General features: G+C 43.1%; 1 protein-coding gene across 1 annotated transcript in view; it reads left to right on the plus strand.

Moving 5' to 3' along the window:
• The first annotated feature begins 1,668 nt into the window (after positions 1–1,668).
• The window catches only part of ENPP2 (ectonucleotide pyrophosphatase/phosphodiesterase 2), a 130,575-nt gene continuing 118,533 nt past the window's right edge, over positions 1,669–13,710 (plus strand). Inside the window, exon 1 of the mRNA XM_056522673.1 lies at positions 1,669–1,821. Coding sequence (XP_056378648.1) covers positions 1,801–1,821 — 21 coding nt within the window. The 5' untranslated portion in view covers positions 1,669–1,800. The remainder of the gene's footprint in view (positions 1,822–13,710) is intronic.

The following is a 13,710-nucleotide window of genomic DNA, read 5'->3' on the forward strand; positions in this document are numbered from 1 at the left end:
CTATTAAAAAATCTTAATCCTTTCAATAAATATCAGCTGCTGAAGTTGAGTTGTTGTTTTCTGTCTGGCAACAGTGCTCTCTGCTGACATCTCTGCTTGTCTCGGGAACTGCACAGAGTAGAAGAGGTTTGCTATGGGGATTTGCTTCTAAACTGGACGGTTCCCAAGACACGTGTCATCAGAGAGCACTTAGACAGAAAAGAACAACTCAACTTCAGCAGCTCATAAGTACTGAAAGAATTACGATTTAGGAGTAATTTACAAATCTGTTTAACTTTCTGGAGCCAGTTGATATATATCTGTGTTTTTCCTGGATAACCCATTTAACCTAATAAGAACTGTATGAAACTGTATTCAGGTAACTCCCCTAGTGGTGACTGTAGGTAGACAGAAGTGAACTTTACCCCACCCCCACCCCGTAAGGTTATATACACATGTATTAGGAAACGGTTTTAATTGTCAACAGGCACAGCGTGTAGTCTGGATTCCATGGGTAGACCTTGTACTAATGTACAATACTCTGCCTATATTGAAATGTTATTAATTCCTTGTAAGGCTTCTGTTTACACAGTGGAAATTCTGCAATTCTGCTTAAATTCTGCAGAGCTTGCTGCAGAATTTTTGCAGTTTTGCAGAATTTGAGCGGACTTTATGCATGCTCAAAACACAGAATTCTGACGAAATTCAAAGCTCTATGTAGTTCTATGGGATTCCTCCAGACATGTTCAATGTTTCTGCAGAAATTCTACACTGTTAATGGGACAGCGGAACCCCCCATTCAATTAAAGGGTAGCTCCCACCATCCTATATATTTTATTTCTGTCCCTGCCTATTGCCCATCTATCCCTAACCCCCTCCCTGCTTTAATTTTTTTTTTTACTATATTAAATATTTTTTTTTTAAATCAATTGGTGCCAGAAAGTTAAACAGATTTGTAAATGACTTCTATAAAAAAAAATCTTAATCCTTCCAGTACTTATTAGCTGCTGAATACTACAGCGGAAATTCTTTTCTTTTTGGAACACAGAGCCCTCTGCTGACATCACGAGCACAGTGCTCTCTGCTGACATCTCTGTCCATTTTAGGAACTGTCCAGAGTAGGAGAAAATCCTCCTAGCAAACATATGCCGCTCTGGACAGATCCTAAAATGGACAGAGATGTCAGCAGAGAGCACTGTGGCCATGATGTCAGCAGAGAGCTCTGTGTTCCAAAAAGAAAGTAGTTTCCTCTTCAGTATTCAGCAGCTAATAAGTACTGGAAGGATTAAGATTTTTTTTTTATAGAAGTCATTTACAAATCTGTTTAACTTTCTGGCACCAGTTGATTTAAAAAAAAAAGTTTTCCACCGGAGTACCCCTTTAAAGTACACCGACCTAAATTGAACCTTGCACGTTCACAATGCAAAAAAATTGTCCTAAGTAAAGTGTTTTCGAGGCCTACATCACGTGTACAAAAAATGTCCATATATGCAGATATCTGTGTAATCAAAGCGAATGGAAGGAGAGAACGAAACTCGATGCTCCAACACTTTCCTTACAAAAATCAAAATGCGTAAATTAAACGAAGCCAGCAAGAAGCCCCCTTTGTTTGAGGAACATCTGCCAATAGGAGCATTGTCTTCAAGGACAGCTGCCACCCTTACTTCATCAGCATTGCATAAAGCTCCTAAGCAAACGAGCCCTACAGATACATTTCCAAGTAGTTCTGTCTTCGGAGTCTTTCAGTAAAGACTTTCCCCTTTCTCTCTCTCTCTCTTCCTCGTTGTGGACAAAAATAATCAAGATATCAATTTCGGAGGCATGGAGATCAGGAGGAAAGCGGTACGGTAGGCTCCATTTCTAATGTAGGCTGAGAAAAGCTGGGCAGGCACAACGGGGGTTAATGAGAGCGCACAGGTTGTGGGATGGAACAGCAACGATCCGAGATGGATGTAAACGTTCCGAGATGGTGGTAGAGAGACGCGGTCAGCATAAGCTGACTGACCGGCCGAGGCCGGTCAGTCAGCTTATGCTGACCGCGTCTCTCTACCACCATCTCGGAACGTTTTAAGGGATTTTCTAATAAAGGGGACGTTTTAACCTCCATTGGATGAGTGCAATCTACTTTTTTCTACTGCCGTATTGTATCCATTTCTAATGTATTCTTGTGGGAGAGTCCGGCTGTACCGGAACCGGACTGGCACTTGGGTTACTGAAGTGTTGTCCGATGCCGGGTGCAGGAGGTTGATGAGTTCACAAGACCGTCTTGGCTTGTCTTCTTCATTCGAGAGGAACCTTAGGAGTCATAAAGACATATTTATGATTGTTAGGATTCTTATGTACCATCCCGATTGATTTCGGTCCGGTCAGCTGTGGCGGTCTTCCTTTAAGACAATCTATCCCAGATCAGATTCTGTTCTTATGTTGACTTGCAGTCTGTTGTGTTACATTTCAGTTTTATTTGGTAGAAAATCAGTATAAGGCTGGGTTCACACCACGTTTTGTTAACTACGGTTCCCGTATACGGTTTGGAGGAGGGGGCGGGGCTTAATCACGGCGCCCGCACTCAGCCATATAGGGGAACCGTATTTAATGCATGTCTATGAGCCGACCGGAGTGAACCGCAGCCTCCGGTCGGCTTCGTTTTCGGCCGTATGCGGTGGTCGACCACGTTTTTGCCTGCGGTCGGGAAACCGCATACGGCCGAAAACGAAGCCGACCGGAGGCTGCGGTTCACTCCGGTCGGCTCATAAACATGCATTAAATACGGATCCCCTATACGGCTGAGTGCGGGTGCCGCGATTAAGCCCCGCCCCCCCCTCCCAGCCATATACGGGAACCGTAGTTAACAAAACGTGGTGTGAACCCAGCCTTAGGCTTGGTTCACATCACGTTTTTGCCATACTGTTTTCAATCCGTTTTTCTAAAGAAAACCGTATGGCAAAAAAACGAATGGAACAGTGTGGGAAAAAGTAAACCGTATGCGTTTTTAAACTGTATGCTGTTTTGAAAAGTGCATACAGTTCCGTCCGTTTTTACAAATCTGTTTAACTTTCTGGAGCCAGTTGTTATATAAATAAAAGTTTTTTTCCTGGATAACCCCTTTAAGGTTTATGTTAGCAGACCAAAATGATCTGTCAATTGTTTATGGGGGCAACCAAACAGACCACTTACAGGGTCAAGGAACAGACAGGTTGGGTTTTTACCCATCCGATCCTGTTGTTTCCACCATTGAAGAAGCATTTGCCAGTTTTCTATCTCTGCCCCAGGCTGATGGAGTGTGCGGTGGATTGTAGTTTCCCAACAACTGGAGAGCCACAGGTGGAACAGACCACTGATAGTCCTACTGGTACTTACTGTTTTCTCATCCCTCCCACATATAATTGGACAAATTTCGAAGCAAATGAAAGGATGGAAAAAATCAACTGGTGCCAGAAAGTTTAACAGATTTGTAAATTACAATAAAGGAGAGATATGGAAAATCAGGCGGCACTCACCGGTCTTCTTCAGCGATAAGTTTCTTTAATGCAAAATACTCACATACAAAAAGGCAATTGGGGAGAGGTATCTACAAGGGGGTAAAAACCTCCGGCGACAGAATCGGTTTCACTCGTTAGACGAGCTTCATCTTGGCCAGATTAAAGAAACTTATTGCTGAAGAAGACCGGTGAGTGCCGCCTGATTTTCCATATCTCTCCTTTATTGGAATATTGCACTTTCTTACATCAGTCAGAGCACTACTACTAGAGATTAGATTACAGTAAATTCGATTCGTCACGAACTTCTCGGCTCGGCAGTTGATGACTTTTCCTGCATAAATTAGTTCAGCTTTCAGGTGCTCCCGTGGGCTGGAAAAGGTGGATACAGTCCTAGGAGACTCTTTCCTAGGACTGTATCCACCTTTTCCAGCCCACCGGAGCACCGGAAAGCTGAACTAATTTATGCAGGAAAAGTCAGCAACCGCCGAGCTGAGAAGTTCGTGACGAATCGAATTTACTGTAAGTTCACTCATCTCTAACTACTACCTTCTCAAGGAACTGTTTTCCTTAATCTCATTCCCCGGTCCATCATATCCAGTTGGTCAGCCGAAGCAGTGCCGGACATATTCTCCTTTTTGCTAGATTTGTAAATGACTTCTATTAAAGAAAATCTTAATCCTTCCAGTACTTATTAGCTGCTGTATACTACAGAGGAAATTCTTTTCTTTTTGGATTTCGTTTCTGTCTTGTCCACAGTGCTCTCTGCTGACACCTCTGTCCGTGTCAGGAAGGAACTGTCCAGAGCAGGAGAATATCCCCAGAGCAAACATACGCAGCTCTGGACAGTTCCTAAAATAGACAGAGGTGTCAGCAGAGAGCACTGTGGACAGACAGAAAAGAAATCCAAAAAGAAAAGAATTTCCTCTGTAGTATTCAGCAACTAATAAGTACTGGAAGGATTAAGATTTTTTTTTTTTATTTTTTTTTTTTTTATAGAAGTAATTTATAAATCTGTTTAACTTTTTGGCACCAGTTGATTTAAAAAAAAAAAAATTCAAAAAATTTCCATCCGAGTACCCCTTTAACCTTTGTTTGTTTTGGACACAAACGGGGGTGGGGGGGCATAAACCCAATATAGACAGTGTTCCAGGTATGAGTGCTAACCTCTTAGATCAGTGGTCTCAAACTGTAACCCTCCAGATGTTGCAAAACTTCAACTCCCAGCATGCCCGGACAGCCGTTGGCTGTCCGGGCATGCTGGGAGTTGAAGTTTTGCAACATCTGGAGGGCCACAGTTTGAGACCACTGTCTTAGATGGAGAGATTTAGAGATCATTCATTACTTTTCTTATGGGCAATGGTCAACCTTTTTAGGGCTTATGAGTAAAATCATGTGGAAGTTAATCCCATTGCTTCATATTCATATGAACAGCTCAGGTGTAAATGAGACAACACCATAGATAGTCACCCCCCGTGGGCTTGTGCAAATGAACCCTACCGGTGACCATTGACGTCAGTGTCTTCACAGTCTATTAGGTAAACTCCTATCAATGAAAGGTTCAAGAGCATTTCCACCCAAAGGTCTCCATACATTTTCAATAGCTCTAGGACGAATATTCATCCTGTTGGTTCGGCCAATGGCTATATCTTCTGACCTCCCCATGCAAATACATGTTGAATATGGCCAATTGTTCATGTGTATGGGGAGAGGGGTAAGCTGCAGCCAGATAGCTCTGTTGGGGGGGGGAAGTCAGGAGGCCACCATTCCCTTCAGACACTTTGCTGAACCATCGGAAGTTGGAGGGTCCGGCCAACTTTTGTTTAAAGAGTATGGTCGCCTTAGGATAGGGGATAAGTTATAGATTGTGGGGGAGCCGACTGGTGGGACCACTGCGATCTCATAAACCGGGCCCCGGCATTCTGCTGGAAGGGGGCGTGCCGACCCCCGCTTGGAGCGGCAGCTGATACGTCCCCTTACGGCAGACTACCGGGGCCCCGTTCAGGAGATCGTGGGTGGTCCCAGCGGTCGGATCTCCCCCCGATCTATAACTTATCCCCTATCCTTTGGAGGGGATAAGTTATGTTTCACTGCACTAGTGATGAGCGGCATAGGCCATATTCGAATTCGCCATATTTCGCGAATATGAGGATGAATATTCGTCCCATATTCGTGAAATTTGAATATTCATTATATTCATGACGTTTTTTTGAATTGCGAAATTTTGCTATTGCGAATGCAAAATTAATAGCGAAATTTCGCTAGTCTGCGCATGCGTGCTATAACATCATGCGAGGGACGTTGCTAGGGACGTTGCTAAGCTCTGACAACTGTGCTTGCAGAACTCTCATTGGCTCACAGGAATAAGTAGGGCGGAATTTCCACGAATATTCACATTATGAATATTCGCATGCATAAACCTTTCGCCTCACAGTCTCACCCCTGGGTCTTTAATGAAATGATACAAGCCTTGCGTTTATCAGTCGAAGGAGATCCCTACAATGTGCTCAGTTTTTAAAACAGTTTGAAAAAAAGACGAATATTCGTAATAGCGAATTTTAATCGCGAAATTCGTAATATTCGCGAATTTGCGACAAATATTTGAATTGCGAATATTCATGAGCAACACTATACTGCACTACTCCTTTAATGTCTTAAGTGACAGAAGAGGACAACAAGAAGGGCTGTCTAAGGCTGGGTTCACATATGTCTAGCATGCGCCCAGCCTAAAACTCAACTGATGCTACAACTGATGACAACGTGCATCTGACAGCCAACATGCATCAGTTCTCTAGCATACAGCTTCCATTATTTCTAAATGCCCGGCCGGGGAACACAGCAAGATACGTTCCCCTGCCGGTCCGACACGTTCAACCATCTTGGTGTCCAAACTGAGATGCCAGATGATTATAAACGGTCCCAATCAAATTAATGGGATCAGTTCTAGCATAAGCTTCCCTCCGGTGTTTTTTTAGAGTAAAAAGAAGACTGACACCGGACATTTGTGAACAAGCCCATACAAGGTTGGGTTTAGTTGATGGCAATCTGGGGAATAACACCGACATTTGCTCCTGGGGGTCCAGTCCTAAGAGTAGGTCATGGGGGCCTTACCTTGTACCTATTCGCTGTATTTAACCCCCAAGGACCTAACTTAGCATTTTCAGTATTTGGCCAATATTTAGCCATTATTTGAACACTGACTGGCACTTCTATCTCAACATTGAATGTCTCTCTTGTATTGAAAATGGTTGGTAGTGTTATGTGGCCATTATATGGTAGTAATAGTTAGATATTATTGGGGGTATTATATATGAACTGTATGGTGGTATTATTTGTTCACTGAATATAAATTATTTATTTGTCAAGGTATTAATATTTGGGTAAAAAGAGCTTCTATATCCATGTCCTATGTATAACGTTTTTTTATTTCTTTTTATAAAGCCTGGGGATAATTTAAATTACCTTTAAATCTCTTTTTTGCAAAAAAAATTAAATAAAATAAAAAAATGACTTGTGATGTTGATACTTTCCTTACCGGCCAACGTTTAGAGGTTGGTCGTAAAGAGATGAATTTGTTTCCTCCTGAAGATGTGAGAATTTTCGCTCTTCTGTGTGAACAATACAAACAGCTGTATAATGTCTGAGCCATTGGCAGAATCGCAAGTCAAGTGTCAAATGCTGATTAGTAAAGCGGAGGTGATAAAGGGAACTCAAACAGCCCATTCTTTGTAGTTCCCATTGGGACTCTTCAGGTGTAAATTTACAATGGATGGAGCCTATTTTAAGAGCTCTAGTTGGGCGTATTGTGCGCTGACTGAGGAGATCATCCCCTCCTCTGATCACTAATCATTTGGGTAAACAGAGTTATCGGCTCAGCTCTTATCAGTCACGGTGTATTTGAATTGTATATCGCCCCGGCCATTATCTCCCCATGTAAGTGAGGCATGACTGCCGATAAATGCTGGGCCCTGGGAGGGTTCTCCTCCTTTGTCGTGTACTTTTAGGCTTAGTTCTTTCTGACATGCCTTAGGCCGGATCCGGACATTACAATACAGTTTCTATGTGAGGCTACTGGTATCATTTGCTTTGAAGGGATGTGATAGTCTTGTTGTTTTTTGTAGTTTGCCCCCCACCCCCTTCTGCCCTTTATCGCCTAATAATAACTAACAAGAGTCCTTCCACTCACTCAAGGTTGGAAAACAAATCAATGAAATTCAGAGGGTGGAATTATCTGCAGGCCGCATTAATGATCTATAGGTTTTCGATCACCTGGAGTATTTATCGGAACTGGGGGGTGGGAATGTTCTAAGCAGGAACTTTTTGGAAGTTATCTTCAAATGGGAATGTGCTTAAGCAATAGTTCTGTCATTCATCGTTTGGGTGCAGAAAACAGATATGTGGAGCTGTTGATTGGGTTAACACACGTGAGAGTTGCTTTTTCTGCCCCTCCATTATAAGGTCATATGCCCCCAATTTCCCACCCATATCCCCAATAGTGTGAAGGATTGACTCTGAGGAAGTCTTTTACATTCCTTGCATGTGTCCTTCAGAAGCCTGTGAAGGAAATTTACATGGCATGCTTGGAAGCCCAACTATATGCCGGAAGGTGTTGAACGGTGGACCAGAGGAAGGCGCATGCTGGATCCAAAACACGTCCTATTCAATAAAATGGACCTGTCTTTTGAATCTCTTGTGGTGAAGAGCACTCGAGTAAGAGAGTACTGCTCATTAGACCCCGTTTTCTTCTCTCCATATTCACTTGTAAATGTATTTTATGTTTTTACCCACATTTTATGACAGGTGTTTTTTTCGTTTTTGTTTTTGTTTAAAAGAGTGTGTAACAGTGGTTTTAAGTGGTACCAAAGTTAGTAACTCCTTCCATTAGAATTCATTAATTCAATGCATTCTGGACCTTAATGTGTCCCTGTCACAAAAAATGTAAAAACCTTTTCATATCTTAAAGCGATTCTCTCCCTGTCCCCTGCATGGCTACACTGGATGGACTCTATAGAGGTAAATGAAGGAAACCTTGATGGATTCCATTAAAGTCAATGGGGTCCGATGAACATCATGAGTGTCTACCATGCAGGAGATCCGGCACCATGGTAAATCATTTTTCATTGGATTGCCAATGAATGAATTTTACTAAACCATTCATTTCCCTAAAACGGACACAGAATTTACCAGTTATTTGCAAAACCGATAAAATTAAAGAAGATTGACCTAAATCTGTCTAACATGAGGAAACCCTGCAAAAAAATGATGGCCAGAGGCTTCATCAATATGGTCCTAGGTCATAGCTTTGAGTCCAGTGGCAGACTGCATGTTTCTGAAGACCAGTGTTTCCCAACCAGTGTTCCGCCAGCTGTTGCAAAACTACAACTCCCAGCATGCTGTCCGGGCATGCTGGGAGTTGTAGTTTTGCAACAGCTAGACGGACATTATTTGGCAAACAGTGCTACAAACCCCCCCCTCTATTGGTTATATCCCTGACTCTCAGTTCTGGAGGACCCCAAAAATCCATAAAAATTAAATGTAATTGTAATACTTTTTGCTACCTGTTGAGGCGCTGCAGGGAAAACAGATGTATTCATTTTTTTTTATTGATTGGGCAAGATTGATTCTGGGGGTCACGCAATGTTCATCCAGACAGTAATACTAGTAAATGTAGAGTCTCAGCTATCAGTAAATAATTCACTACTATTGGTGCAGATTTATTTGGAATAGAAACTATCGCATCAGTTACTGCGTGTGCACCAACAAATGCACCGCTTATTTATTTATTTATTTTATTATAATTTTCATTAGTTACTTTTTTTTTTTACCCTTTAACTTTTTATTAAACATTTTTTCTTAATTCCACTAGGGGACTTAAATGTTTGATATGTTGATTGTTCATATAATACATATAAATATTTCTGTATTGCGGTATATGCCTGTCATGGTAATGCTGATGGGCATCTTATTAGACCCTGCCTGTGCCAGAGCCTCATAGGTATACTTTGATGGCACACATGGTGAGGGTGCATTGTTAGGCTCAATGCTGCCATAAAAAAAACAGTATCAGAGATGGGGAGCAGTGGGATGACACTGTCAAACCCAGTGTTTCCTAACCAGTGTACTTCCAGCTGTTGCAAAACTACAATTCCCAGCATGCCCGGACAGCCTTCGGCTGTCCGGGCATGCTGGGAGTTGTAGTTTTACGACAGCTGAAGGCACCCTGGTTGGGAAACACTGGTCTAGCCTCTTCAGTACCATCTAAGGAATTACATGGCGGGGATCAGAGTCACCTCTGATTCTGGCCATTGTAGCAGAATGACAGCTAGAATATACAATTGACGCCAGTTGTCAATAGTGTGGGCTCACGTATGTATACGGTGCATTACGCAAATCTCTTGAAGACAGTGCTGTATATATACGAGGGACATTCAAAAAGTTTCTGTGGCGAAGCCATGTGGTGTCTCGGGGTGCGAAAGTGAGGTGGATGGGGCAGATGTTGTAGCCTAAGGAGAAGGTATTATTAACGCCTAACTGTTCGTGACGCCAGGGCGTGGTTTTCCCGGTAACCACCCGAACGGTAGTACTGCTTTCCCAATGTTAGGCAGGGCAATAATAGTCCAAGACCAGGTCAGGGTTAACGTTAGCTTTACTGAGGTAGACAGGTGGAAATAGTCTTTACAGCTAGGCCAGGATCCCAGAGAGGTGGCCAGCAACACAGATGACCTCGCAGCTTGCTGGGACTTGTAGTGACTTTGACAGACTTTTGGACAGCCACGCTGATTATAATAGACTTGACTGGACTGAAGATAGTGACAGCAGACAGAGATGACTTGACTTACTGACATGTGGCTGTAGGTGGCTTGAGGCCTCCAGATGTGCTGGACACTTGCTCTGAGACATCTGGTCTTTACTGTGCCTCAGGATCTAAGAGCGAGATTGTAAAGGGGACTGAGCCAGAAGCCCATAGGTCAAGCTGCAGGTCATCTGGTTAGCTGGTGCTCTCTGGGTAACAAACACATCAGGTGAACACAAGGTCCTTAAAGGTCCTTTATACATAACACACATAACACTATACATAATATATATTACTATGGGGGGAGATGCTGCAGGAGGGCCCCTAGGACACAGAGGGACTCAATCTGACAGGGCCTAAGTACTGTACGGGACTATATCCTGTACTGGGACATCACATTTCTACACTTTTATTTTTTTGTTAGAAGCATTGACGGCGGGGGAGTAGTAAATGTCTTAGCATGTCATGTGACTCGTTCTGTCTGGTAAGGTGATAGAAAAGTGATGTAATAAAAAAAAATAGAAAAGCGTGGACATTTTTTAAATGTCCCTTGTATATATGGTGCATTCTGCAAAGGAGTTAAAGGTATTGTATTAGATAAGTATAACTTGGCTGTTTCCTATCAGATCCTGCTCCACTAGTGTCCGGTATTGAAGCTCGGCCCTATACAACTAATTGCAGTATCAATCGGATACTTACATCTTAAAGGAGATCTCTGGCAAAAATAAACGTATCCCCTATCCACAGGATAGAGGATAAGTAGCTGATCGCTGAGGGTCCTGGTGCCCGGACCGGGGAAGGGACCCGACGCTCAGTGAGGAGGCGGCACACACTCCATTCATTTCAATGGTAGTGCCGAAAAGACCCGAGTACAGCACCCGGGCATCATCCGGGATCCCATAGAAATGTATAGAGGGCGTGCCGTCGACCTGTAGATGACACACTCTCCTCACTGAGAGAGGCAGAGTCCCAGAGATCTCTGGGGTCCCAGCTGTCGGACCCCCCGCTATCAGCTACATTTCCCCTTTCCTGTGCATTGGGAATAAGCTTACTTTTGTCAGCGTTCTCCTTTAATCTGTTGTCAATCTTAAAGGGGTATTCCAGGAAAAAAACACTAGGGGAGTTCACTATTAGTTCCTATTAGGTTAAAGGGGTTATCCAGGAAAAAAAAACTTTTATATATATATATATATATATATATATATCTCAACTGGCTCCAGAAAGTTAAACAGATTTGTAAATTACTTCACATTAAAAAAATCTTAATCCTCCAATAATTCTCAGCTGCTGAAGTTGAGTTGTTCTTTTCTGTCTGGCAACAGTGCTCTCTGCTGACATCTCTGTCTGTCTCGGGAACTGCACAGAGTAGAAGAGGTTTGCTATGGGGATTTGCTTCTACTCTGGACAGTTCCCGAGACACGTGTCATCAGAGAGCCCTTAGACAGAAAAGAACAACTCAACTTCAGCAGCTCATAAGTACTGAAAGGATTAAGATTTTTTTAATAGAAGTAATTTACAAATCTGTTTAACTTTCTGGAGCCAGTTGATGTATAAAAAAAGTTATTTCCTGGATAACCCCTTTAGGGATCCTGATAAATACTTTACTGACAACAGGAAACCTCCTACTCTGATATTTTCTGAGATGATGAAAGGTAGTGATGGGGGAGGGGGCAGTCACCATGATGTTTGAGTAGGCCCATGGGTATGCTGCCACCTAAAGGTAGGGTCACACGTGCTGTATTTTCGGCAGTTGATTCTGCTGCCCATTGACTTCAATAGGTAGGAAAATATGCAGTAAAATATGGCACGTGTGACCCTCTCCTAAGAGGACACCAGTATGGATGGCGCATTGTCTCACAAGGCCACCATTATGGTACGTTCTTGGTACTAGGTTGTGTCTGGTACAGGGAATTGAAGCTACAACAGGAAGCGGATTCATTGTTGATTGGAGCCATTCATGGTAATGAGACGTTAATTATGTAAAGTTGAAATAGATCTGTAAATGTTGTGAAAAGATGGATTGTTGTGTGTTAAAATGTCTCGTGATAGAGTGTGCCGCTTCTACTCATACAAGGTGTCTCGTTCTTGAGATATGAAGCAAGGAGATAAGAGTGAATTCAGCCGAATTACAAGAGAATCAACCACATGACAACTTGGTTAAAGGGGTACGCCACTGCTCAGCGTTTCAAACTGTTCCGAACACTGGAGCCGGTGGCGGGAGCTTGTGATGTCATAGCCCCACCCCTTCATTGTCACACCCCACTATGGCGTCACAAGCTCCCAACACTGGCTCCAGCGTTCGGAACAGTTTGTTCCAAACGCTGAGCAGCGGAGTACCCCTTTAAAGCTTTGTGGTCTATCTCTGCCCAGCTAGTGCCGTGCAGACTAATTTTTTACTATATTAGACTATGCTACAGTGGCTGTAAAGTTAGTGTAGTTCATAATATAGTGTCTGTACCGGTGTTTCATGTTGGTCTCGCAATTCTTATGTGATTTTTGCCCCAAGGTTTATTTTTCACAGTATACAAAATGAGTGTCTAGTAGAGCGATGGTCGGCACTATCTGAAAAGTGGTGGTGCACGAGGAAAAGAGTACTGTAATATAATAAAGGAGGTCCCAGCACTCACCGATGCAAGCAATTGGTATTTATTGTATATCCAAGTCACAGGACGCATTTCGGCACTTAGCCTTCCTCTGCTGTCCAGCAGAGGAAGGCTAAGTGCCGAAACGCGTCCTGTGACTTGGATATACAATAAATACCAATTGCTTGCATCGGTGAGTGCTGGGACCTCCTTTATTATATTACAAAATTAGTGTCGTCTCAAATTTTCCCAGGTTGCAGTGTGCCCGAGACATTACATCACTAGTCAGGTGATCAGAGGGAGGCTGTCTTTGCTTCAAGAGGTGGGAGGGAGATCATTCTGTTTTTGCGACAGCTGGAGGCACCCTGGATAAAAAAACAACAACACTGGTCTATTGCATTGAGGCTATCCCAGGTGTGTTTCAATGGGTGGAGTGGCTGATGTGTGGGGGGCGGGAGAAAAGTGACCTCACACTTACAACAAGGAATCATGGGATTTGTAGTTTTAGGCTGCGTTCACACGTACAGTATCCTGCGCAGATTTGATGAGCAGGATTTTATGCTTCAGAATTCAATATAAACTAAATGACTGAATACAGCGTCAAATCTGCGCAGGATACTGTACGTGTGAATCGACCCTAAGGGAACAAACTCCAACAGGAAATACCAGTTCACAAAAAGCTAGCCACAGAGTTATGGTAATCTCACAACATAGCCATTTATCCCCAAGACAAGCGCAGATCCTTCCTAAGCATGTCCATTACTGTCTGACAGGTACGTACTAAAATCACCTTATGGTGGAGAACCCCTTTAATATGATTAACCCCTTCCTGACCTATGACGTATCGGTACATCATGGGTCGGGTGAGGGGAACATGACG

This window comes from Hyla sarda, chromosome 5 (genome assembly GCF_029499605.1).
Source record: "Hyla sarda isolate aHylSar1 chromosome 5, aHylSar1.hap1, whole genome shotgun sequence".
Taxonomy (NCBI): domain Eukaryota; kingdom Metazoa; phylum Chordata; class Amphibia; order Anura; family Hylidae; genus Hyla; species Hyla sarda.